Source organism: Drosophila melanogaster, chromosome 2R (assembly GCF_000001215.4).
Source record: "Drosophila melanogaster chromosome 2R".
NCBI lineage: Eukaryota > Metazoa > Arthropoda > Insecta > Diptera > Drosophilidae > Drosophila > Drosophila melanogaster.
In genome coordinates this window covers 24,074,362-24,099,078 of record NT_033778.4, presented here as the reverse complement: position 1 = coordinate 24,099,078, position 24,717 = coordinate 24,074,362, and the positions used below count along the sequence as shown (strand labels likewise).

Sequence of the window (24,717 nt, the reverse complement as noted above, 5' to 3'; positions counted from 1 at the left end):
GATAGAAGAAAACATCTTTATATCTTTATATCTTAATCTCTTTAAATCTTTATATCAATTTATCTTAGAATATAATTCTCAGAGACTTAATAACTATTTACCAGCTAACAAGATATTTATCATTATCTTAGATTAAATAGCTGAGAATATATCTTTTAATGCCGCTGAGCAAGCAGCCTGTATTTTGGATCTTCTATATATGTTTGTAATCATAATATATATAAATATATATTATATAAAATAATATTATATTATATTATTATATTATATATATTATATATAATATATTATATATATATAAAATATATAAAAAATATATAAAATATTTATTATATTTCTTGTAATAATATCAGCTGATAAAGGCGGTGTGACCGCTCTTAAAAAAGCCAAAATACCGATGAAAATTGTGGTATTTATAGGCTTATTTTAAAAGTCTATAGGGCCACTCTGTTTTCCCAACGAAACGGAACACTACAATTCGACAACAGTTCGGCTTTTCTTTTTGCACTATTTCGGATAAATATGGTTTAGGCCAGACGGAGCAATAACTAAGATGGAATACGAATCTTCCGAAATCAGTGGTAATACGCGCGGTTCGCTGACACCAAAATCGGCAGTTGGAGGCCGTGCTTGTTTCCCAATTGAGCATTTGTTGTTTCGCATTCTGCCAACCATACATACATACACGCATATAAACAATTATTTATTTATATCTGTGCGGAAGAACCAGCCATATAGGCGAGATTCGGGTGTATTTGGCATGCTGAGCGTAGGGTACGGCTCCATACCTAATATATCCTCCTGTACGGGGGGTCGGTCCAACACACATGCATGTCCCGCATACATGTTTGAAAAATCGAAATGGCCCGAATATGAATCGTAAATAGTGGTGGCCAATAGGAGAATGCGGAAAATATGGGAAAGCTGTGCATGCTTGGAAATATAGCGGAATCCATTAGGAGTACGGCCTTCTGCTTGCGCCCATTGTTCTCCGGTCTACCTTCCCCCACGTTTCATCTTGGTTTTCCATAGCCATAGCCACAGCCATAACCCACCCGTTTGAGCTGATTTCTGCCCCCCGAGCCGCATTTCTGAATTGGAAGGAGCCAGGTGTCTGCGACGTCAGTGGGTGCGGCATTGTTGCGGGCTGGCAAATGTTTGCGATGCATGTGTTGGTCGGCTTTTTGGGGTAATACAACAATTGCTCGCGCTCTTGGCCAAAGGAGGACAGTCTCCGAGTTTTTATCAGCTTACATACATATGTGTTTTTTAATGATGCCAAGGATACTTACGTATTAGGTTTCCACAGCACTTTAAATATCTAAGCGTTGAGTTAAAAAAAAGTACCTACTCATCAAATACTTTTAACGATATATTATTTAATACGTAACTATTCGAGCATCAAAAGTGGTTATATCTTTTAGTGACTCACGCACCAAATTCTACGTTGCAGATATAACCACAGGAAGCTGCAAGAAAAGGCTCACATTTCTGAAATGTATTCTAAGCGACACCACAAGCGATCAAAAATGGGCGGCCGAGTTCGGCGAGGACACGGAAGGACATCAGTTTTCGTTGGACTATCTGCTGGACACCTTCATCGTTCTCTATGACGAGTGCAGCAACTCCTCCCTGCGCAGGGAGAAGGGCGTCTCTGATTTCCTCAAACTATGTAACTATGCTTAGTACAAACCAGATGTGCTATCGAGTACTTAAAACCTGAATTACCCCACAGCCAAACCCTTCGTGCACATAGTGCGAAAGCTTCGACTAAGCCGAGATGACTTTGACATACTCAAGATCATCGGACGCGGTGCCTTTGGAGAAGTGTGCGTGGTTCAGATGATATCCACCGAAAAGGTGTATGCCATGAAGATTCTGAACAAGTGGGAGATGCTGAAGAGGGCCGAGACGGCCTGCTTCCGCGAGGAGCGGGATGTGTTGGTTTTCGGCGACCGGCAGTGGATCACCAACCTTCACTATGCCTTTCAAGACAATATTAACCTGGTATGTCAGCACTCCTATTCTCCGTTCTTACCTTATTAACACCTTCCTTTCAGTATCTGGTGATGGACTATTACTGCGGCGGAGACCTGCTTACATTGCTCAGCAAATTCGAGGACAAGCTGCCCGAGGACATGGCCAAGTTCTACATCACAGAGATGATCCTGGCAATCAATAGTATTCACCAGATTAGGTACGTTCACAGGGACATCAAGCCGGATAATGTACTGCTCGATAAGCGCGGTCACGTGCGCCTGGCTGACTTTGGATCCTGCCTGCGCCTGGACAAGGATGGCACCGTACAGTCCAACGTGGCCGTGGGCACACCCGACTACATTTCCCCGGAAATTTTGAGGGCCATGGAGGACGGAAAGGGACGCTACGGCACGGAGTGTGATTGGTGGTCACTCGGAGTGTGCATGTACGAGATGCTCTACGGAGAGACGCCCTTCTACGCAGAAAGTTTGGTGGAAACCTATGGCAAGATCATGAACCACCAAAACTGTTTCAACTTACCGTCACAAGAAACCCTAAATTACAAGGTATCGGAGACGTCTCAGGACTTGCTCTGCAAACTGATATGTATTCCCGAGAACCGACTTGGTCAGAACGGCATCCAAGACTTCATGGACCACCCCTGGTTTGTGGGCATCGACTGGAAGAACATAAGGCAGGGACCAGCACCGTATGTGCCGGAAGTGTCCAGTCCAACAGATACCTCCAACTTCGATGTGGACGACAATGACGTCCGGTTAACGGACTCCATTCCGCCGTCAGCCAATCCTGCCTTCTCTGGATTTCACTTGCCCTTCATCGGGTTTACCTTCTCGCTGACCAGCAGCTCCACCTTGGACTCGAAGAAGAACCAGAGCTCGGGCTTCGGAGATGATACCTTGGACACCATAAGCAGTCCCCAGTTGGCCATTCTGCCGAGCAACAACTCGGAGACACCGGTGGACTCCGTTCAGCTGAAGGCACTAAACGATCAGCTTGCGGCTTTGAAGCAGGAAAAGGCAGAGTTGTCAAAGCAACACAACGAGGTTTTCGAACGGCTCAAAACTCAAGACTCTGAACTTCAGGACGCCATCTCTCAACGAAACATCGCCATGATGGAGTACTCGGAGGTCACTGAGAAACTCTCGGAGCTGCGAAATCAGAAGCAGAAGCTCTCCCGCCAAGTCAGGGACAAGGAGGAGGAGCTTGATGGTGCCATGCAGAAGAACGACAGCCTGCGGAACGAACTGAGAAAGTCGGACAAAACGCGAAGGGAATTGGAGCTTCACATTGAGGATGCTGTCATCGAGGCTGCCAAAGAAAAGAAGCTGCGGGAGCATGCGGAGGACTGCTGCAGGCAGCTGCAGATGGAGCTGCGGAAGGGCTCCTCGAGTGTGGAGACAACTATGCCACTCAGCATTTCCTCCGAGATGTCGTCATACGAGATCGAACGCCTTGAACTCCAGTTCTCGGAAAAGCTAAGTCATCAGCAGACGCGCCACAATATGGAGTTGGAAGCACTGCGCGAGCAGTTCAGCGAGCTAGAGAACGCGAATTTGGCACTCACCAAGGAGTTGCAACAAACACAGGAAAGGCTGAAGTACACTCAAATGGAGTCGATTACCGATTCCGCCGAAACGCTTTTGGAATTGAAGAAGCAGCATGATTTGGAGAAAAGCTCATGGTTCGAGGAAAAGCAGAGATTAAGCTCCGAGGTGAATCTCAAGTCAAAGAGTCTTAAAGAACTTCAAGCGGAGGACGACGAGATCTTCAAGGAGTTGCGAATGAAACGGGAGGCCATCACCTTGTGGGAGCGGCAAATGGCGGAGATTATTCAATGGGTGTCCGATGAGAAAGACGCGCGAGGCTACTTGCAGGCCTTGGCCACCAAAATGACGGAGGAGTTGGAGTATCTGAAGCATGTGGGTACCTTCAACAACAACGGTGTGGACAATAAGAACTGGAGGAACCGGCGCTCTCAGAAGCTGGACAAGATGGAGCTGCTCAACCTGCAGAGCGCGCTGCAAAGGGAGATTCAGGCCAAGAACATGATATCGGATGAGCTGAGTCAAACCAGATCGGACCTCATATCCACACAGAAAGAGGTTCGAGACTACAAAAAGCGGTACGACTCCATACTGCACGATTTCCAGAAGAAGGAAACCGAACTGCGGGACTTGCAGAAGGGAGGCTTGGAATACTCCGAGTCGTTCCTCAACAAATCAACGCATCATGGGCTAAGCAGCGCCTTCTTCCGCGACATGTCAAAGAACTCCGAGATTATAGATTCTGCCGAGAGCTTTGGCAACGAATCCGGCGACAATTTCACTCCCAACTTCTTCCAGTCCGGCAATTCGGGCATGCTCTTCAACTACGAGCCAAAGTATGCGGGTAAGAACAACAAGGATCATTCGTCCATGAAAGAAGCCTCGGTCAGCGATTTGTCCCGCGAGGAGAGTGACCAGCTGGTCAAGGAATCTCAGAAGAAAGTGCCCGGCAACACGGCGATCCATCAGTTCCTGGTGCGCACATTCAGTAGTCCCACAAAATGCAATCACTGCACATCGCTGATGGTGGGGCTCACACGACAAGGCGTTGTGTGCGAGATCTGCGGATTCGCCTGTCACACGATCTGCTGCCAAAAGGTGCCCACCACGTGCCCCGTGCCCATGGATCAGACGAAACGGCCGCTGGGAATCGATCCCACCAGGGGAATCGGCACGGCATACGAGGGCTACGTAAAGGTCCCCAAGTCGGGGGTGATTAAGCGAGGATGGATTCGGCAGTTCGTAGTTGTTTGCGACTTTAAGTTGTTCCTCTATGACATTTCGCCGGATCGGTGTGCATTGCCCAGCGTGAGCGTGTCCCAAGTGCTGGATATGAGGGATCCCGAGTTCTCGGTGGGTAGTGTGCGCGAAAGCGATGTCATCCATGCCGCCAAGAAAGATGTGCCATGTATTTTCAAGGTAAACAGACTGCCATCGCAGCATCTCCTGAGACTAAATGTGTGCATCTTCCTCATTCCAGATAAAAACCGCCCTTATCGATGGCGGTCTTTCGCTGAACACCCTTATGCTCGCCGACAACGAGTCGGAGAAGTCCAAGTGGGTCATTGCCCTGGGAGAACTACATCGAATATTGAAACGAAACAGCTTACCAAATACTGCTATATTTAAAGTTAACGAGATTCTGGACAATACCCTGTCTTTAATAAGAAACGCATTGTGTTCTGTCATCATATATCCAAATCAAATACTCTTGGGCACCGAAGACGGCCTGTTCTACATTAATCTGGACCAGTACGGTAAGCAATCACATTTTATGAAAACTTGCAAGTAGAAGAGGGCACAACTAAATGCTAACAAACATTTCCAGAGATCGCTCGTATTGGCGAAAGCAAGAAGATTCTTCAGCTATGGTACATTGAAGAGGAGCAGATCCTCGTCATTCTCTGCGGAAAGCAGCGCAACTTGCGTTTATTACCTATAAGGGCATTAGAGGCTAGTGATGTCGAGTGGATCAAGGTGGTCGAATCGAAGAACTGCATATCTGCTTGCACTGGAATAATCCGCCGCTTCCCCAATATCGTTTACTCATTTATCATCGCTCTAAAGCGGCCGAATAACCACACACAAATCGTAGTTTACGAAATCAATAGAACGCGCACAAGACACCAGAAGACTTGCGAATTCACAATTGGCTACATGGCGCAGCACCTGCAGATTCTGTCCGACATGCGATTGGTTGTGGCTCACCAAAGCGGATTTACCGCATACTTTCTGCGCGGAGAAGCAACTGCAATGTGTGAGTAGTAATAGATGACGTTTTCTGAGAGTCTTTATAACGTCTTCGTATCTTTCATTAGCTTTGGTTCATCCGGAGAACCAGTTATGTGCATTTTTGAACTACTCCGGAGTGGATGCGGTCAGGGTCATTGAAATTCTGTGCCCCAGCGGCGGCAATTTCGGGGAGTACTTACTGGTGTTCCAGACTCTGGCCATATACGTAGACCTGCAAGGGCGAAAGTCTCGGGATAGGGAAATTATGTATCCAGCCTTCCCTACGTATATAAGTGAGTAAAAAACGAGATGCGGTTATGACTCATGATGTATAACTCTTTTGTGGACTCATTCCAGCCTTTTGTGATGGTCACTTGCTGGTGTTTTCGGATACACATTTGGATATATTCAATACGCAGACTGCCGAATGGGTGCAGTCGATTGGATTGAAGCAATCACTTCCCTTAAACAATTTGGGAAACGTGGTGCTGTCCTCAGTCAATGACACTCCGCTGATTGTTTACCTATCCAATATTCACACAAGTAAGCTAAATCATTCACGTCTGTTTATCAGGGCCATTAAACCACATGCTTTATTTGCAGAGGGCCTTTTGCAATACCGTGACGGAAATCGAAAGGGACTTCCGAGCATAAAGCGGAGATTCTCTATCAGGGAGATAAACAAGACCATCAAAAGGTTGGGCTTCAGTTAACCTATTGGCGCAATCGATTCGAGTCCTCATTATTCGCTTTTTATTTGTAGTGATCGTAGATCAAAGATGATATCAGCACCGACTAATTTCAACCACATTTCTCACATGGGGCCAGGGGATGGCATTCAAAATCAACGACTCCTAGACTTACCAACCACGCTCGAAACAGCCGATCAAGCCTGCAGTCCAATAATACATTCGCTGAGTTGCATACCCCAGAGTAGAAAATCCAATTTTCTAGAACAAGGCAAGCAGCATTTAATGCACAGCACAGACTAGTCGGAGTTTTCCTAATGCATATATATATTATTATTCTGTGCTTTTAGTGGATGCAAACTCCGATGACTATGGCAATGACAACATTATCTCCAGAACGCCCAGTCCAATGGCATCGTCCTTCATGGACGGCTTAAGCAATAATGATTAACTTCAGTCAATCTCTACACGTGTAATTTAATCGATTTTTTAAGATAACTGTTTGTAATAAACATATTTAATTTCTCGAATATCAATCCACCGTCTTCTAACTCGGCGGGCAATCGAAAGTTAGATCGATCACAAGCAAGCAATCCTTGAGTAGTTCTGTTTTATTTGTATACTTATAGTTGCATGATAAATACATACATTAAAAATCTTTGATTTGTACACATTAATCTTCAATATTTATATCATTCTTATCTCGTAGCCTACCGTAACCTACTTCTTTGATTTTTTCTTCTTCTTCAAAATCTTGCTCTTCTTTTTGCTCTTCGGATCCTTGCGCTTCTCGCTCTTCAACGAATCGGTTGACGAATATTTTGAATGTTTCTTCAGCTTCTTATCCCTCTGCTTCCTGTGCTCCATGCCGTTGTCCGAGGACGCGCCCTCCTTCTGTATCGTGTTATCATATTTTACAACTAAGCTGCTCGACGAACTGGTGTCGACGAACTTGCGGAACGGGTTGTCTGGACGACAGGGTTTGGGAGGAGCAACCACGGCTGTTACAGAGGAGACCACTCGGCTGTCGCTGGACTTGGTGTTTTTGGCCGCCCTCCGATCCGAGTCGTCGCTATTGTTTTGATCATGCTTTCCGTGCTTGGATTCGGACTGTTCCTTGTTCTGGCGCCTCAGCTTGTCGTCCTCCGGCGAGCTTCGCTTGTACGAACGCTCCTGCCTCTTCTCTGAAGGCGCCGCCCTGTCGCGGGATCTGTTGTCCCTCTTCCGGCTGCCATGACGATCCGACCTGCCGCGGTTCGCATCGTCGTCGGAGCTCCTTGCGGCCCGGCGCCTGCCCTTCGACTTGTCTCGCGAACGGCTTCTATCATTGGAAATCTTGGTGCCCAGCCTATCCTTTACCGACCTGCTGCTGTTGTTACGCCTGGGTGAGGAGGAGCGATCCTTGTCACTTCGAACTACGGAGCGGTCCTTGCTGTTGTCCTTGGAATTGATAATAACTTGAAACTCCATAGGCCTGATGGCATTAATAGCCTTTGCAAATATTGCGTTCTCAGCCTTTCGCAGGACGTCTGAAGTTATTTCCGACGGATCGTCGGAGGCCCCGGCAGCTTTTTTGGAGGAATCCTCCAAACCTAAGATATTCTCGTCGATTTCCCATTTGGATAGATTGACAGAATTAGCCTCGCTGAGTTTGCTTCTTGGGCCAAGATTATCGTCGCTAGCAGCACCCACAGTAAGGATGGAATGACTCTTCGGATTAACGTTTTCAGTAGCGTTGTGAGTAGGGGAAAGTTGAGCCGCATTGATCTCAATGCTGGGACTTTGAGCCCTGGGAGACAATACTTTATAATTTGACTCGTTCATTAGTGAGCTGTTGTTAATATCCGAGTCAGATCGATTAACTGAGGAGCTCTTCTTCTGGCGATCCCCTTTCTCCTTCTTAGCGCGCTTGTCCTTCTTGTTTTTCTTGCGCTCAGCCTTGTCCTTGTCCTTCTTCTTCTTCTTGCGATCTTTTGACAACGGACTCTTGGCCTTGTTCTCCTTGCCCACATTGGTCTCCATTTCCGTGTCGTTGATGACGGGCTGGGAGGCCATAATTCTGGCCTTCGCGGTCAGATAATCGTCGTGACTCTTTTCCGGCGTCTTCGGTGAACTTTCGCGTTGCCTCAACTGGGCAGCAGTCATTTTCGGTGTGGTGATCTTTGCTGGTGGAGTCAGGCTCCTGTAGTTGCTGTCATTCGGCTTCGGTTCCTTGCTAATGCTGCGAGACCTGTGCCTCTTTCGTGGCGCCTCTTCGTGCCTGTTTTCCCCTCTCTTCTTGCTGCTATCACCCTTGCTGCTTTGTGATGCTTCCGAACTGGTCGGGTGCTTGTTCCTGTAGCCGTCTTCATCCGTCAGCTGCAACGGCTCGAATCCGGGGGGAGGAGGCTCAACTGCCTCCGTTTTGGGAGCACTAGGCTTGTTGTACGGCTTGTCTCTGTAATCACTCTTGTAGCCCGGCTTTGGAGATGCAGAGCGACGATGTCCAGATCTAAAAAGCAGAGAGTAGACCATGAATGTAAGCACATGGAAAAGGGCTGGTGGTAAAACTACCTTTTGATTCTGCCACCTGGGGACTTAGAGCCATCATTCGGCTGGCGACTAGAACGAGGGTGGCGTATATGCCGTTCGTAGCTATGTTCTCGCTTCCTTTCCCGGGATCGCGGTCTTTTGTCCTTGAGATTATCCCTGGAGTTGTCCTTTTCGTACATGGGAGACTTAAAGCGGTGCCTTTGTCTATCCGGGGACCTTGACCTGTGGCGGTCAGAGCTTCGAAAGCGGTCCACCTTCTTCCGCTCCTTCTCCTTCATGATGCGATTGAAGGCCTCCAACGGATCGTCAATGGGACTGCAAAACATTGGGATTACTTGTCATCCCACGCTTCTACAACGCCCTAAAGATACTCACCCGGAACCGACCTTCGCTGCCACCCCTTGGTATATCGAGGCTAAATTTGGGGACTGAAATGGTTGTGACATATTCATATTCATACCTCCGCCTGCAGATCCGTACGGCGCACGCATTGGGTGTACGGATTGGTTTTGATACGGCACATAGCTGAAATTTTAGAAGTTAATTACAATTCAAAAAGCTTAACGTTGATTGTAAGCAATACTGTTTTAATTAGGAATAACCAATATTCAACAAAGCATAAAGGCGCAGAGCCCAGAGCTTAAATTACTCTTAACTAGTGTGTGTGTATAGTCTCTGTTGGAACTTAAAAATATTGAGATCAGGCAGGACCGGCTGCGTATGGACTCGTCAACACCTCGGAGTTCCAGTGGCCTCGACACTTGACTCGATCCACATGGTAGCGGGATCCGGACGGGTGGAAAAGAAACCTACCTGAGGGGAGGCCTCTGTCCCATGTTGTTAAACCCGTTGTTGTAGGCTGGCATGTGGTGACTCATCATGTGCATAGGAGGTGGGCCCCGCTGCATTTGCATATAAGGGGGCTTATAGGCACTCGATCGACGAGCTTCTTCTGATTCGGCCATCATGTGGCCCTGGTAGCTAGGCAGGGTGCCAATGGGCAAGGGCAGGAGACTGCGATCCTTGTTAACAGACTCCGATTTTGATGGACGTTGGTGCTTGTGATCGTGATCGGAAACATAATCCGACCTGTCCCGTCGATGAGAGGATTCACTTCTGTGGGAATAACTGGGGGATCTCTGAAACATTAAGGCAATAATTATGTATCTATGTTGCAGATGTGTCAAATATGTATGTCTCACTTTGCTGGGCACTGTTGTAGAATCAGCTGCAGGCTGGGGCATTTTTATGGTAATGTTATCCTCGTAGTCTGAATCATATTTATCTTTCTCCTTCTGTGATGGTTCTGTGGTTGCGGGAGGCTCTGGAGATTCCGATTTTGGCGGATTACTGCCATTGGTTTCGGATTCTTTTTGCTTTTCAGGTTTCACCTCAGTCTCTTCGGGTTCCACCTCCGCGACTGGCTTTTTCTCCACTTCTTTTTCAACAGGAGGTTTTTCCTCATTTTTTACTGCAGCTAAAAAGAGAAATTCGATTCATTTGCATTAAGCGATGCAAACGAGTATAATGAACTTACCTGGCTTAGCCGCGCTTTTGTTATACCCAGTCTCATTTTTAAAGGCGTTCACCGAATTCCTCAAGAACCGATTAGGTATCAGGGAGCCAGGCGAACAGTTCTTCTCCTTGCAATCGGGGCACTCACTATCCTCTGACTCCAATAAGGAGGTTCGCACACAGTCGTCACAAAAGGAACTTCCGCAGCAGGGTATCATGACAGCATCGACGAATATATCTCGGCATATGCCGCATATCAGATCCTCCGGTATCTCTTGGTTTTGTACAGCAGGCAGCACAAAATCGGCTGATTCGTTCTCAGCCGCATCTGGCTTGTCGCGGAAAGACCGCGGAATACCAGTATTCCGTTTGACCTCTTGCTGGTCCTTTCCCCCCACAAAGGGACAGTTTTTGATCCAGTGTCCGCTTTTCTTGCATTTGTTGCATCGGTAGGATGCGGGAACTTCTCCCACTTGCGATTGTCCTTTAATACGATGGTACCTAAACAGAAAATACATTAGATAGGTGGTTTTGTAACAATTTAAAACCACATACGTCTTAGGATCATAGTCGACTGTGCTCTGCATCATCATGGCCTGGATTTTGTCCTCCTCCGTGCCTTGCATTTTGGACAGGTCCATGTTGAAGTTGTCCTGCTTGGCAGGCGCCGCCGAAAAGGCATTTTCTGCTGCTGGTGGCTCCCAGCCCTTTTTTGTGGGATGGGCGATGGGGATGCGCGATATGATCAGCGTTGTGTTTTTGGGAATAAGGAACCCATCGTCCTTGTATTCTGGAAAAGGGAAGGAAGCCATGTAGCAGGGGAAAAATTCTAAATTGCGGTGGACATACCTTCTTTACTCTGCGCATTTGTTATTTGGAGATCAAAGTCGATGATTTTGCCCAGTCGCTTCTGCTGCACAATCTCCCTTTTTAAGTCCCCGACAGAAATGTGAAGTCCATCAAAAGTAATTGTATCAAAGTTGAGTGTACTCTTAAATTTATAGTGTACCGACATAGTTGCATATGAAAGAAATCTGCGAAGAAGAGATTAAATACGATTATCTTATAGTGTCCACGGCACTTGCGTTATCAGAGTCAAAGCAGGGGGAATACATAATATGCTTCATAAATATCTTAATAAACAAACAGATAAAGCTGTTTAGATAATGTGTGTGACAATGCGCTGCAATCCTAAAAACATGATTAACACGTTTAAGTGGACAGTCTAAAACTGAAACTATGCATATAGTCGATTAGTGGGAAACATGATATTGCATCAAATCTTAAGAGATCACTAAAATAAGCTACTAAGCAGTAGCAAGCCATGCAGGTTCAGAAATCATTCTTGATTGCTTCGGGATAAGATGGAAGTGCGAACTTAATCATTGGTGCTGTGCTATATATTACGGCGGATGGGCAATTTTCTAATAAATACGATCTCATTGGCCCTTTACCAAAGTATGCCGAATATAGATTCCCGATTTGCACCATGCACTTCCCTTGAACAGCGGATAATTATGCCAACATAAGACATTACATATGTATGTATGCGAAGTTGCACAATTCCGGGAACATGCTATATGCATATGCGTATGTGCCACCTAAAATCCGGTCAGATCAATGGGCATTCTGTGAACGATATTTGCATTTCGCATTTTTTGCACCTTTGCATGGCAGCAGCATAGAATTGCATGTGCATAAAAATACACACGCGAAAACATACATATGTACGTACACTTCGGGTTTCTTGGGTCGTTCGGACTTAAACCGCACTTGAATTGCGCTGAGGATTGCAAGGCATCACAGTTCACGCGCGTTGTTTACTACCGGCAAGCAGCTGGCACAAAAATAGCAATTACTTACACTACTCTGCAAGCACATAAAAACTCCGACGATTTTATTTTTTTCCAATTTACTAGAGATGCGAACGTGACGCCAAAGCCCCAGAGATGTGAAATGCGAACGCACACGCGGGTATCGATAGAGACACAGATATCGATATCGATGTTGGAGTGTAATTTATATTACAAAGTGAAAGTATTGAACTTTATTAGATAATGTTGATAAGTGTTGTAACGGAAAGCATTTGGTAAATGTGCATAGCTGGGAATCGATTTCTATATATTGTTTGCAAAGGCAGCAATTCTGCATTTCTGTCGGTTCTCTTCCGCGTGAAACGGTGGAATGGAACACAGTGTATAACTATTAGTATCGATCATTTGAAGAATCAAATAACTCTTAAGCTGCAGTAAATACGGAATGAAAAACTAATTTAGGGAATAAAAGGGTTCAAAAATTTATTAACATCAGTTAAACCGAACTACAACCATATTTTGCTTATCTTAGATCCAAAAAATTCGATGCAATCCTAATTTAGTCTTAACTCGAGTATTTACATTAACAACTTTTGCGACAAAGTGCACATACAATATAATAAAATCTACTGCTTTTTGTATCACCGCCTTTTCGATATTTGCACGTGTTCTTAAATATAATACAGGATTCCTAATTACAAAGAAGTAATGGGGTTAGACACTCTCGCTTGCGTAGATGCTCCTAAAAACTAGCCAACATAGGCGAATGGATTGTAAGGAGGCGGAAAGTAGTTGGGGAAGGATTGGCCTGGCTGGCCGGGAATGGTGGCGGTTATTAATCTAGTGACAGCTGTGGGAACGACAGAGGTTGAGAAGATGGTGGTGTAGGCGGTCCTCGCGCCAAAGGTCAGCTTTAGAACCTTGGAGCTCGTTTCCGTTACCATGGACTGCTGGACCTCGGTGGATGTGATGAACTGTTGCGGGGCAATGGGCAAGAGTGGGTTGAAGGGATTGAATGGGTTGATCGAGAAGGGATACTGCGAGGATGGCGTTGGCATGGAAATCGTGGCGACATCAGTGACGTATTCCGTCTTCTCCACCACACCCACGGACTTGGAGAGGGTTCTCATGATGGTCTCGGTGCCTCTGACAAGCGGCACCACATGGGACTCCCAGATGGTCTCGAGCTTGATCACGGGTCGCGTGGAAGTTATCAAGCTGTTTTGCAGCGTTTCCGGGAAGCTAATCGATTCCGGGAGCAGAGGGTTTATCGGGCTAGTTACATTACTCTTGGCCTCAACTTTGAGTTTTGGTTTAATCTTTGCGTCGAATTTGCCCGTATTATCTTCATCTCCGAACTCGAGGTCCAGGTTGATTTCCGACCCAGCCTCGTCCAAACTTCCTTCGAAGTCCTTGAAGTTCTTTGAGGGATTGAAGTCGTCGCTCAAGGGGGAAATGGTCTGTGTTACAGTGATGAGACTGGTGTAATCGTACGTCTGAACTAGGGTAACTTGGATGGTCTCGTTCCTTTTTGCGTACACAACTGGGAGGATCTGGGTCTTCAGCTTGGTGTGCGTTATGGAAAAGGACTCCGTTATGGTCTCCAGGCTGGGGGTCTCGGTCTCCTCGCCCAGATAGATGGGCTTCAAGGTCGTAACGCTGCCTGTTAAGGTCTTATCATCGGTGCTGGCGGTGGCCTCCAAAATGTTCTCCGTCAGCGGGCCATCGTCTTCGGAGTACTCCTTGGTGTGCTCCTCCTGGATCACCTTCTCAATGGTTGAGGTGACGGTCAGGAAGCGCGTTTTCTTAACCACGCCAGCCTGAAAACAAATGAATGCCATTAATGGGGCTTATGGGCGTGGGAACTTCAGACAAAGAAACTTATAGTCTCATAGTTTCAAAATGGAAAAAAAGACACAACAACATCATTACCTGGAATATAAACGGAGTCTTAATGGTCGCAATTTCGTAATAGGTGTCTATGAATGGTTGCGGTGTCGATATCTCAACGTTCAACGTCTGCACAAAGTATTTGGAGTTGGGATCGTCGTTATTGTTGTTCGCAACTGGGCCGTTCTGTGATCCGGACGCCTCAAGATCCCTGCCGTTGTTTATGGCCTGGTTGGTGATGATGTCCACGGGGATCTCATCACTGGGAGCCGTGTCGTTTTGAACGGTGGTGGGCAGATTGGGGTTTGCGTTCTTCCTTATGTTCACCTTGGGCTTCGGCGAGGACTTGTACTGCCATCTGCCAGGACGCCTGTTGAGCTTGAATGCATTGGGACTCACGACGGACACTGGCTCCTCCTGCACAGCATTCGCATTTGCTTTCGACCGATACGAGTGGCGGGAGGTAGTTTCAGTTGCTGATGGAGCTACTGTCGGCTTGGAACTCTGGGTGTGTTTGTTCCTCCTGCAAAAGAAGGATTAATTTTACAAGAAACCTTAGAAAGCGGCTTCTCTTACCGCTTTCCCTTGGGACGCGAAGGCTTTCTGGTGCCCGACGATCCTCGGTTGTCGCGACCACTTTGGTGGCTCTTCCTTGGTGGCTTGCTGGCTAGTTGGGTCTGGATAGAGGACTCCTTCAGAGTCCTGCTCGGCTGGATCGAGGGCGTAACTGGTTTGTTGGTCCGCGACTGCCGGGGCTTGCTCTTCTTCTCCACACTGGAGACTGCGTGAACCTGGGAGACCTTGGAGAATTTACCAGAGTCCTTGGTTGCCGTCACAATGCTCCTGAATTCAGTGGATCTCGTAGCCTGGTAGCCATGTACGGGCTCCTTCTTGGACGGGTATATCCTTTGGCGATCAGCCTCGCTCTTGGACTTGAAGTTGACCAGGCGATAGGTTTCTTCGGCAAACTGCTCGGGCTGGCGGGAGAGCAGATCGTATTCGGGGGTATTCAAAAGCGTTTGGATGGGCGAGTTGGAGAGACTTATGTTGTAAGATTCAATCTGGGATGTCTCGGTTTCGGGAATTTCATTCGAGTGAGTCACGATCAAAGGCGTTGGCTTGATGCCGACATTCTCCTTTTCCTTCTTCGTCACTTTCGGCTTAGTCTCTATAATATTTATTATTTCGTGCGTGTCGTTGGATTTAAGTTCTAGAATATTACGCTCATTTGAGAAAGTAGTTCTAATATAATAATATTACTAATATAATACACTCACCAAAGGCTGGAGAACTTTGGGGTGAGAACACCATGACGGTATTCCCAATCGTGGTTGTGAAGTCCAGGAAGCCATAGACAGTTTGAGTTAGTAGCTCAACATCGCCGCAAGTAGCTGGGGGGTAGGGGAAAGGGTATCCGAATTCGGTGTTTAGTTTAGTTCATTTGCTCGTTAGCCATAGAATACGTTTTGTGTTGTTAGGCTTACAGATAAACAAATAAATATGAATTCAAGGCAACACGCCTCGTAATGTACAAGCGCAAAATTTCTTTGAAAACAGGTTTTCTGAAAAAGTTTTTCTGATTGGCAGGCGCAATTACTCAAGAAAATACACACATTCAATTTATTAAAACAATATGACGAAGATCGAAGTGATTGCAATTAAGATATGTTTTTGCCAAACAGTAGGGTAAAAACCGAACGCAGCAACTTTAAGGTATAATATATGCGAGCTTACAGGTTTCTCCTCCCTATAAGGAGGTGTTAGAAAGTTGATCTTAACTCTATAAACTCACCGCTTCCGAGGGCGCAAAGAATGAGCAGGTAGCGCAGCATATTCGTAAAACTCGGCAGGTGAAAAGCTCAGAAAAAAAATTGATAAGATCTGAAAACCGAAGAAGTGAATATTGTGATAGGTGTTAACTGTTTTCAGGCAATTAAAAGGCTTTCACTCGCATCTCGAACAGTGATTTGAATAATTAATTCACAACAGTGAATACATGTGTAGCACAAATGTTTAATTAGCCTTGTTAAGACTGCGATAGCTTCTTGGTCCATTTTATTGCGTACGGCCTAATTGAGGCCATAAACATTCAAATTGGCCACCGTAACACTCGTGAGTACTTTGGGCCAGCATGTGGGTTTGAAAGCGAGTGTTTTGTACTCATTCGGGGGTTATCTGTGCAAGTGGCTACACGTTATGTAAACTTCCAAGTACTCGGAGTCGGAGTCGAGGAGTTGGGCCAGCTTTGTTTGGATTTCGTATGCTCGCATTGCGATCGATCATTAGTTACAAAATTGAGTTGAGCCAATTTGCTGACAGCCAACTGCTGGCTGGTGGTGTATCGTTAAGTTTATTCAGACAGCGACCGCTAACTCTTGGCATTGAATGGGTAACTGGGCAAAACTGGGTAGGGTGGCCCCTAATGATGGAGCACATATGAGCGCGGTGTACATTATGTACATTATCTTAGCGATCTTTCGCGTCGGCAAATCACTTTGGTCTTTCGAAGGCGCCGTGCCAAATGCCTTGGCTCCCACAGAACTGGTCAGATCACTTTTCGTGGCTGAAAACATTGAAACCGCCACGGTGTGCGAGTAGTTTTCGCACCCACTGTATGTAACTAATGCACACGCACACTCGCAAGCACAAAGACAATCGAAAGCATTAGGTCATTGAGAAACATTGAATAGAGAAAGGCTTGAGCCTCCAGCTTGGAACTGGGCTCGGTATTGTCTGGGTCGTTGGTATTTAATTCCGAGACTGCTACTCCGCGAATGGTAATGGTAATCAATTCAGTTTCTTTTCTTCCGCGGGATAACTCACTTGCACTTCCAGCTCGAGAGTGGGTTTCGTTCAGTGGCAGCTCATGTTTTCATTCACGTTCGCCAGCTACTTGCCACATACACGTACACGCTCAAAAGTGCATTTTCCAAGCACTGATCTGGCTAAAACATATTCCGAGCGAAATCATGAACTCCGCTGCTGCTGGCCGAGACAATTATGAAACTGTAGCAGAAAGCCAAGCTATCGGTGGGTCCAACGCGGAGCATAGAGCTGGAGTGGCAACGAATGAATCCGAATCCCAAACCGAACGTATCTGAATCTGAATGTGAATCTGAATCCGAATCCGAGCCACAGCTACCATGGCCTGCACACATGCACATTCGCGGACTCCCGAAGAGAACGGCCACATCGGCGGCGGTGGCAGTGGTAATGGTAATTGTGGCTGGCCGAAGAGTAGGGTTACTCGCGCCGTTCCCAAAACCAGTTTGCCACTCTTGCTTTTCCGTTCCGAAACGCCGTGGGAATAACTAAACTTTCGGTGGCCAAAGACCGACTTGGCGCGACTTGCAGCGGCTGCTTCAGCTGGCCGAAGAGTTTTGAAAAACCATATTTTTCAAATCGCTTTCGAACAGGCTTTGCAAAGTGTGTAGTTTGGGTTTTTTCTGCACTTTAATACAATACAAGCAATTAGGAGGGGGGGAATTTCCGAGAATATTTAAAATGATTACAAAAGCGGAAGCCCTGTTGTATCTAGAACGTTTATCGAGAGGAAGCCCACATTTAATCGAAGCTCAGAGATCTTTCGAACACTACTGTTGATTCCAGCGGGCCTGGCAGCAGTCGTAGGCCACGCCCATACCGACGCCCAGTCCCAGCCAAATGGGATAGGTTTGTGGGCGCGTGAAGAACAAGGTGACCGCGCTGCCGATGATCAGGCCACTTCCACCCTTCAAGCAAAAGTCCGCCAGGCACTTGTCCGTGGTTCTGGTCTCCTCGCTCACAACCGGAGGCTCCTTCACTGCTGACTTGGCGGGCTTCTGCGGTTCATGGGACATTTTCGATCTTCAGAGCAATTTCCAAAATTTCGAGGAGTATAAGTTAAGTTGTGTGGGAAATTGACGTTCATGCTAAACACATGACATTTAGAATTTACGAACAATATGTATGTTGCTTAGAAGTAGGGTATCAGTAAAATTCGTTTAGAACTTTTAACCTCCGATTAGTATTATTATTTTTAAAGCTGATAAAAAGATCTAGATTAGATTTTGTCATCAAGAAATCCGATTTCTTGCAATCTAACAATGAATCTGTATATGTTAAAATAAAATATAATTTAAAATATATATCAGTTATTATATTTTGCACTTTTTGCAAATGGGGGCCATCTGGGGTTAACAGCATTCCGATGGTGACGTAGGCTAAATAAATAAAAACAACCTCGGCGCAAGGAGATGGATGAGTGCCATAGTTACAAAATCCTAGGCAACAATATTTTTGTGTATTTTCGCCATGGCAACGGAGTGCTCGCGTGCCTGCGAAAGATTGCGAACAGTGTCGCCTGAGTTCAAAACAGGGAAAGATGTGAAGGAACCGGACGAGCCATGGACTGCAGAGCGAACTTCCTGGCCTACTTGGCCGTGTTTCTTCATCTAGTCAGCGATTACTGTTTCGTACCTGTGCAATGCGTGGACGCACCCTTCATCCACATTCCGGGCAACGGAGTCATTTCCGGAACCTATCTGAAGATGTTCCGGACGCAGAACATCAAGGCCTACCTGGGCATTCGCTATGCACATGCCAGGAGATTCCAGCCGCCGGATATCGAACTAACACCCTGGAAGGGCATTTTCAATGCGACCGTCTTCCAACCGGACTGCTGGCAGAACGCCATGCCTTCCGTGGGCAAAGAAACCGAGCAGATCCTGAAAATCATACAGTCCGACTCGAGTGCCCAGGATGCGGAGAGGAAGTACGAGGAGAACTGCTTGTATCTGAACGTCTTTGTACCTGATGGTAAGCACAATTCCCTATAAGCATTGAGATTTGGATCAATCCAACTAGGATTCCGCTTGTTAACTTTTGTGGCCTCTTCAAATGTTTATGCAAATACTTATTTTTAATTTGGTTTCGCATTTAGAGTTTGGTTATCATGGTTTATCCGAACACAATGGGGTTGGCATAGAAATCTCTTAGGCTGGATTTAGGTTGAAATTTGTATGTAAATGCATTCATATCGAATATCAAGCGTCGATATTTCTGGGTCACCCCCGCAAAACGACCTTCTCTTGCACCTTAAATAACTATAAAACATTTATGTTATACTTTTATATCATTTTTATGATAGGACTGCCCGAAATCAATGGATACGCAGTTGTTGTGTGGATCCATTCCGGCGACTTCTCCACTGGCAGTCCGGCGGATGTGGAGCCATTCCAGTTGGTCTTCAAGCAGAAGGTGATTGTGGTGACCTTCTCGTATCGGCTGAACATCTTCGGGTTCTTCACCACCGACGACGGCGAGGCCCAGGGAAACTATGGCCTGATGGACCAGTCAGCCGCGCTCTACTGGGTCAAGAAGAACATTAATTTCTTTGGCGGAGACTCGAATCGGATTACCCTGATGGGCCACGATGCGGGGGCCGTGAGTGTGGCGCTGCACATGACGTCGGGTGAGTGGTCGAAGGGTGGGTTCCACAAGGCCATCATAATGTCGGGCAATCCGCTGAGTACCGTCAAAATGCCGTACGAGTACGAGGGATCGCTGGACCAGGTGTCCAGCACCTTCGCCTGTCCGCGAAGGCCAACCTCGATGTTTATCCAGTGCCTGAAGAGGATCGATGCCAAGCGGCTCTCGGAGAACCTGCCCCAGGTGAGCTGGGGACCCGTGGTGGACTTTGGCCTGAGCAACACTTCCTATCCGTTCATCGAGAACCAGCCGGAGATCCTTTTCAAGAAGGGCAGCTACCACAGGGTGCCCGTCATTATTGGAGTGACCGACATGGAGGAGGTGCTGACCTTGTTCAAGGACAACCTCGACACGGACATCAGCCCCTCCGATCTGGAGGGCTTCTACACCGACATCGCCGTGACCGACATGCACAAGCTGGTGCGCAACTACGAGTGGTGCTCCAACTACGAATTGATATCGGATGCCATCAACTTTATGTACGCAAATGACTCGGATACGGACGCCAAGAAGGCGAACAAGCACATAATTAGTGCCCACACCGAAAAGTTCTACATCACACCCATGCAGACGTTCGCCGATCTGATCAGTAACGATAGCCAGGTGTACAGCTACCTGTTTAGGATGCGGCCGAGATCGGTGCTCCAGGATCTGCCCAGCTGGATAAGTGTGCCCAAGTACTTCGACCAGATCTTCGTGTGGGGCAATCCCTACATGACCAACTCCGTTGACTGGAAGTCGACCGACAAGAAGATCGCCGACATCATCATGACCCTGTGGGCGAACTTCGCCAAGACCTCGAACCCCACGAAGTCGAACGTGTACGTGAAGTGGAACGCCATGACCCCCAATAACGATTCAGTGCTTCTGATCGACGAGAGCTTCAACACGGACAACCTGCTGAACAACCAGCGGATCAACTTCTGGAGATCGCTGTACCCCAAGATCCTTGTCTTCTCCGCCGACTGCTGCAACTCCACGTTCTCGGGCAGCGGCCTGGTGATCGCCACTTCCGTTCCCATACTATGTACCCTTAGCATTATCGTTAATATATTTTGAATAAAGAGCTCCTGCAATAGATGACGCTTTGACCCTCTCCAAGTAATCTGTCCTACCGTTACTTATTACTTATTATATAATAAATATTTGAAAACAACAGAACCACATGTACAAAGTTACCACTTGTCGTTTATTAGTCGTTCGAAACTTATAGGATATTGATTTGTTGCTACGACTGCCATATATGTATATCATATCATAGGGAGTAACTCAGAAGTTCAAAGGATTTCGAATGGCGGTATCGATTGAAAATGGTGTGCATTTGCATTTGCACACCAATCCTTTGGATTCTTGGGCATCCTCGATAAACAAGGTTTGGAAATTCGTTTTCGCAGGTTTTACGATGAAGTTCAAGTCGAAGGTTAGAATGCATTTTTCGGTACTTATGTTCGAGACTTATACAATTTCTATACTAACCACCGCCAACTCATTCGCCTTCTATACTTTCATAACTAAATGTCGTTGTCTTGGAGCTAAAAGTACACTCTTGTGGAATTGCAATACTACACCTATTCGTCATCCTCAAAAATGTGGGCGCTCAAGGACTGAAATCCCCAGCACGAATCTTGGAGCTTATTCCATGCTGGTGGGATTAGTTCTTGAACGCGCTTTTTTGGTCGAGTTGTTAAGCCATTGTCAGTGTGCCAGCTCCGATTCCGTAGCCCACACCCTTTGGCCCATAGAACTTGGCGTAGCACGATCGGCAATAGATGCCGCCATCGGGTCCGTCGTTCAGATTGGTCGAGTCCAGGTATTTCCGGCACTCCATGCAGTAGAAACAGAGCTTGTGCCACACGTTCTTCGCGCTCTTCACCTGTTCCGCGGCGAAGACCATGAATCCGCATCGCGGACACCCGTTCTCCGACTTTTGTCCGTTGCGATCGATGGTTCCCCAGCTGGAAGAAGAGATCCTTGGATCCAGACGAACTCTCTTTGAACTGGACAACGGACTTACCAGCTGGGCGTGTACTCGTAGTTGGTGGACACCAGGGTGGGCGTGTGTCCGTACCCGACGCCTTTGGGGCCAAAGAGCTTCGCGTAGCAGAGCTTGCAATAGATATTGTCATCCGGTCCGTCACAGGCGAGCACCGAGTCCAGGGGTCGGGTGCACCTGGCGCAGTTGAAGCACTTCCTGTGGTACATCTTCCCCTTGGACAGCTGCAGCTCGGCCGCAAAGACCGCTCCGCCACATCGGGGACATCCCTCGCCGTCCGGAGCCATGATCGAAGTGGTGTCCGGAGCCACAAAGGGTCGTTCGGATGCCAAGTTCTCCTCACTGTAACAAATCTCTTTCAGTCAAATTATGGATTGGATTTTGACGAATATGATTGAAAGCTTGTTTTATCCAAATTCAAGATGAGCCTTGGAATGGAAACCACTCACGTAATGCCGTCGGTTTGCAGGAAACTGGATCCACAGGCGAATCCGTAGCCATGGGGTCCCCACTTCTTGCCATAGCAAGTCTTGCAGTAGACCTCATTGTCCGGACCATCGCACGCGATAATGGAGTCCAGAGTTTTGGTGCAGTCCCGACACTTGAAGCACTTCCGGTGCCAGCTCCTTCCCTTGGAGAGAACTTGTTCCGCGGCGAATACTACGCCGCCACAACGTGGGCATCCTTCTCCGATTGGCGCCTGGATTTGCTCCACATTTATGATGGAGGCTTTGGGAGCCATGTCGCTGCAAGCACCAACATAATAACCTAGCCAGAATTGGTGTTACTACTAATCTCACCTTTGCCACTCGCTATCCCTGATGTCGGACATCAACCCCAAGGACGAAATGCCGATGTGCCCGTAACCCCTGGCCCCAAACTTCTGAGCATAACATCCTGAAAAGCGAATGCTTCTAGAGATCCTAATTCTCTAAAATCTATGGGTTGGAAATGTACCTCTACAGTAAATGTCCTTGTCCGGACCATCACAGTGAAGAGTTGAGTCTAGAGTCTTGTTGCATTGCACGCACTTAAAGCACCTTCGATGGTAACCCTGCGATAAAGAACACCACCTAAGACAAGGGCCGACGGACCGAGATCGTTTCAATAGTTCACCTTTCCTCTGGCCAGCATCTGCTCGGCGGCATACACATATATGCCACACCGTGGGCAGCCCAGCCCGTCGGGTGCTTTTGGGGGAATCTTGGGCGGAACGAATCTAGAAAGATTCAAATGCCTCCCTCAATTACGGCGCTCTCGGTGGACATCCAATGTGGGGGGGGGGGGGGGTTGTTTCATCTTAGTCACACACAAGACGAGGAACAAAAGTCAGAAAGGTCGGTCGTTGTGCCCGAACAAAAAACGAATTGGGGAAATACACGAAATCCACATAGACAGCAGCGAGGGAGATGCGAATAGAAACCTATAAATAACATGTGAATAAGCTTACAACTACTTTGTTTTATTGTACATTTATTTTATCAATTTACAGTCCGCGGACGTTGTAAACAAAGATACAAGAATTATTTCACCAAAGACCACAATGTGTTTGCTAGTTTAACATTAACAATCGGTTAGTGTTAGTGGAATTTTCCAGGGAATCAGAAACTGGATATCCCTGGCGGTTTCTGCCCGGAAAGTTAAAAACAAATTTTTCGGTTGCTTTTTTGGGGGTGGGCGTGTGGAAAACATTGAAAACATACAGGTTCTAATAGAAAGCAAAACTACACATTTAATTCAAGGAATTTTACACAATTTTCATACAAAACATATTTCTTATTTAGTCCTTACTCTCTGTTTAAGTGGGCGCCAGTGTCCGTGGACAGGCAGCCGGCACCACCACCGAAACCGTATCCCTTGGGACCGTATTTGCGACCATGGCAGTTTTTGCAGAAAAGCTCCTTCTCGTGCTCCGTGCAGTTGGTCGAGTCCAGGGCCTTGTTGCACATGCCTGAAACGGGCGAGTGGAGGGGGAGGGGGGTAGGGTTTTGCGTTAGCTATCCGACATCCGACTCGAAGGACCAAGTCCAGACGATCTGGCTGGCAGGACATTTATACTTACTGCACTTGAAGCAGGTCTTGTGGAATTTGTAGCCTCCGGCAACGCGCTCCTCGGCAGCGTAGACCGACTTGCCGCACGCGGGGCACTTGGGGGTTTCAACGGGAACGAAAGGCATTTTGATCTGAGTGCGTGTGTGTGTCTGCGGGGGCAAAAAACTGTGATTATGGCAAACTGCAGCGGCTATGCGTGTGGTGGATCAGCGCGATTCAATTATATACACACATATATATATGTATATATATATATATATAATCCTAAGGATATATACCTCGGAGGTACTCTGTGAAGTAGTTCCTATTCGTCGGAAATGCCGCGGACTAGACTGGAAAGATTCTGTACACAGGTAGTCTATATTTGTGGATGCACACGGCACAACTAAGAAAATACAGTTTGCGTAATAAAAACAGCACTTTCTGAATATATCATTTATTTATCATGCAATGCCCACGGCTCTATGTATGTGTACTCTCGGCTATATCCACGCCCCGATGTCTCATTCCTGGGCTGGTAACAGACCAGTTAGACTAACTTGGATTACTATATCTTCACCCACTGGGAAGGAATTTGCCTCGTCTTGAAGTAATTTGTTTTGTTCTACTGCACTCTCAAGTGCGAGGCATGCAAGATTTTTGGGGAAAAATCGAAATATATAATGGGCTGTTTCTCACGAAGGTTCTACCCGTATAACCAACCAACTAACCAACCAACCATCCATCCAACCAACTAACCCATATGTAATCTGATTTTACGCAACAATTAATTTATTAGCTTTCGACACGCACACCAAAATCCGCGCAGATGTAAATATGTATGTTTGTAGTCTAAAAATATATGCACACCCATGCGATGTGTATCAAAGTACATTCATGGCCTTATTTTAAACTTAGAAATTCGAAAATAGCTCATAACTGCTCAACCCAGATCCATAAATAAACCCATTACGCATTGATCGCTCGATCGGAATTGGAATCGGATT

At 46.8% G+C, this 24,717-nt stretch overlaps 6 protein-coding genes across 12 annotated transcripts; 2 read left to right on the top strand and 4 right to left on the bottom strand.

Annotated features, from left to right (window-relative positions):
• The first annotated feature begins 442 nt into the window (after positions 1–442).
• gek (genghis khan) lies at positions 443–7,000 on the top strand. Its single transcript, NM_079113.3, has 11 exons — positions 443–581; positions 1,454–1,672; positions 1,736–2,007; positions 2,061–4,964; positions 5,026–5,302; positions 5,374–5,802; positions 5,864–6,070; positions 6,135–6,320; positions 6,381–6,474; positions 6,541–6,737; positions 6,817–7,000. The coding sequence occupies exons 1-11, from the start codon at positions 554–556 to the stop codon at positions 6,915–6,917; spliced, it is 4,914 nt and encodes a 1,637-aa protein (NP_523837.2). The 5' UTR covers positions 443–553; the 3' UTR covers positions 6,918–7,000.
• Positions 7,001–7,064: 64 nt separating this feature from the next.
• snama (something that sticks like glue) lies at positions 7,065–12,475 on the bottom strand. Of its 2 annotated transcripts, NM_138040.4 has the most exons (9): positions 12,377–12,475; positions 11,363–11,547; positions 11,069–11,303; positions 10,536–11,014; positions 10,201–10,475; positions 9,812–10,137; positions 9,374–9,523; positions 9,020–9,313; positions 7,065–8,957 (listed from the first exon to the last, which is right to left on the bottom strand). In NM_138040.4, the coding sequence occupies exons 2-9, from the start codon at positions 11,526–11,528 to the stop codon at positions 7,187–7,189; spliced, it is 3,696 nt and encodes a 1,231-aa protein (NP_611884.1). In that variant the 5' UTR covers positions 11,529–11,547; positions 12,377–12,475; the 3' UTR covers positions 7,065–7,186. The 2 variants fall into 2 exon arrangements, with proteins under 2 accessions (NP_611884.1, NP_001246487.1); NM_001259558.2 differs by lacking the exons at positions 7,065–8,957; positions 9,020–9,313; positions 9,374–9,523 and having other exon boundaries at positions 9,567–10,137; positions 12,249–12,475.
• Positions 12,476–12,791: 316 nt separating this feature from the next.
• CG16786 (uncharacterized protein) lies at positions 12,792–17,297 on the bottom strand. 3 transcript variants are annotated; one of them, NM_001299893.1, is made up of 6 exons: positions 17,041–17,297; positions 16,010–16,098; positions 15,495–15,608; positions 14,794–15,427; positions 14,260–14,740; positions 12,792–14,147 (listed from the first exon to the last, which is right to left on the bottom strand). In NM_001299893.1, exons 2-6 carry the CDS (start codon positions 16,047–16,049, stop codon positions 13,077–13,079), a joined length of 2,340 nt encoding a protein of 779 aa, NP_001286822.1. In that variant the 5' UTR covers positions 16,050–16,098; positions 17,041–17,297; the 3' UTR covers positions 12,792–13,076. The 3 variants fall into 3 exon arrangements, with proteins under 3 accessions (NP_001286822.1, NP_611883.1, NP_726422.1); NM_138039.3 differs by having other exon boundaries at positions 12,923–14,147; NM_166662.3 differs by lacking the exon at positions 17,041–17,297 and having other exon boundaries at positions 12,923–14,147; positions 16,010–16,370.
• Positions 17,298–17,654: 357 nt separating this feature from the next.
• Positions 17,655–18,154, bottom strand: CG13564 (uncharacterized protein). The gene has a single exon (NM_138038.2). The coding sequence runs from the start codon at positions 18,054–18,056 to the stop codon at positions 17,811–17,813; it is 246 nt and encodes an 81-aa protein (NP_611882.1). The 5' UTR covers positions 18,057–18,154; the 3' UTR covers positions 17,655–17,810.
• Positions 18,155–18,551: 397 nt separating this feature from the next.
• Positions 18,552–20,845, top strand: CG10339 (uncharacterized protein). The gene is made up of 2 exons (NM_138037.3): positions 18,552–19,014; positions 19,346–20,845. The coding sequence occupies exons 1-2, from the start codon at positions 18,603–18,605 to the stop codon at positions 20,743–20,745; spliced, it is 1,812 nt and encodes a 603-aa protein (NP_611881.1). The 5' UTR covers positions 18,552–18,602; the 3' UTR covers positions 20,746–20,845.
• A 10-nt stretch (positions 20,846–20,855) lies between these two features.
• On the bottom strand, positions 20,856–24,477 carry Mlp60A (Muscle LIM protein at 60A). 4 transcript variants are annotated; one of them, NM_001299892.1, is made up of 9 exons: positions 24,010–24,477; positions 23,742–23,880; positions 23,471–23,630; positions 22,796–22,898; positions 22,637–22,733; positions 22,480–22,576; positions 22,129–22,425; positions 21,701–22,021; positions 20,856–21,641 (listed from the first exon to the last, which is right to left on the bottom strand). In NM_001299892.1, exons 2-9 carry the CDS (start codon positions 23,854–23,856, stop codon positions 21,371–21,373), a joined length of 1,461 nt encoding a protein of 486 aa, NP_001286821.1. In that variant the 5' UTR covers positions 23,857–23,880; positions 24,010–24,477; the 3' UTR covers positions 20,856–21,370. The 4 variants fall into 4 exon arrangements, with proteins under 4 accessions (NP_001286821.1, NP_001137750.1, NP_001286820.1 ...); NM_001144278.3 differs by having other exon boundaries at positions 24,010–24,067; NM_176255.3 differs by lacking the exons at positions 20,856–21,641; positions 21,701–22,021; positions 22,129–22,425; ... (1 more) ...; positions 22,637–22,733; positions 22,796–22,898 and having other exon boundaries at positions 23,388–23,630; positions 24,010–24,067.
• Between the last annotated feature and the right edge of the window lie 240 nt (positions 24,478–24,717).

Excerpts from the sequence above, each read along its gene's own strand:
- gek (NM_079113.3), top strand. The coding sequence starts at position 554 with ATGGAATACGAATCTTCCGAAATCAGTG. Across the intron at positions 2,008-2,060 it reads TTCAAGACAATATTAACCTG|TATCTGGTGATGGACTATTA; the intron begins GTATGTCAGCAC and ends CCTTCCTTTCAG. Across the intron at positions 6,321-6,380 it reads CCTATCCAATATTCACACAA|AGGGCCTTTTGCAATACCGT; the intron begins GTAAGCTAAATC and ends CTTTATTTGCAG.
- snama (NM_138040.4), bottom strand. The coding sequence starts at position 11,528 with ATGTCGGTACACTATAAATTTAAGAGTACACTCAACTTTGATACAATT. Across the intron at positions 10,138-10,200 it reads CTACAACAGTGCCCAGCAAA|AGATCCCCCAGTTATTCCCA; the intron begins GTGAGACATACA and ends TTAATGTTTCAG. Across the intron at positions 9,524-9,811 it reads GGACAGAGGCCTCCCCTCAG|CTATGTGCCGTATCAAAACC; the intron begins GTAGGTTTCTTT and ends CTAAAATTTCAG.
- CG16786 (NM_001299893.1), bottom strand. The coding sequence starts at position 16,049 with ATGCTGCGCTACCTGCTCATTCTTTGCGCCCTCGGAAGCG. Across the intron at positions 14,741-14,793 it reads TCGCGTCCCAAGGGAAAGCG|GAGGAACAAACACACCCAGA; the intron begins GTAAGAGAAGCC and ends CTTCTTTTGCAG. Across the intron at positions 14,148-14,259 it reads AGACTCCGTTTATATTCCAG|GCTGGCGTGGTTAAGAAAAC; the intron begins GTAATGATGTTG and ends ATTTGTTTTCAG.
- CG13564 (NM_138038.2), bottom strand. The coding sequence starts at position 18,056 with ATGTCCCATGAACCGCAGAAGCCCGCCAAGTCAGCAGTGAAGGAGCCT.
- CG10339 (NM_138037.3), top strand. The coding sequence starts at position 18,603 with ATGGACTGCAGAGCGAACTTCCTGGCCTACTTGGCCGTGTTTCTTCAT. Across the intron at positions 19,015-19,345 it reads GAACGTCTTTGTACCTGATG|GACTGCCCGAAATCAATGGA; the intron begins GTAAGCACAATT and ends TTTTTATGATAG.
- Mlp60A (NM_001299892.1), bottom strand. The coding sequence starts at position 23,856 with ATGCCTTTCGTTCCCGTTGAAACCCCCAAGTGCCCCGCGTGCGGCAAG. Across the intron at positions 22,899-23,470 it reads GGCGCCCACTTAAACAGAGA|ATTCGTTCCGCCCAAGATTC; the intron begins GTAAGGACTAAA and ends GAATCTTTCTAG. Across the intron at positions 22,022-22,128 it reads CTGCAAACCGACGGCATTAC|TGAGGAGAACTTGGCATCCG; the intron begins GTGAGTGGTTTC and ends GATTTGTTACAG.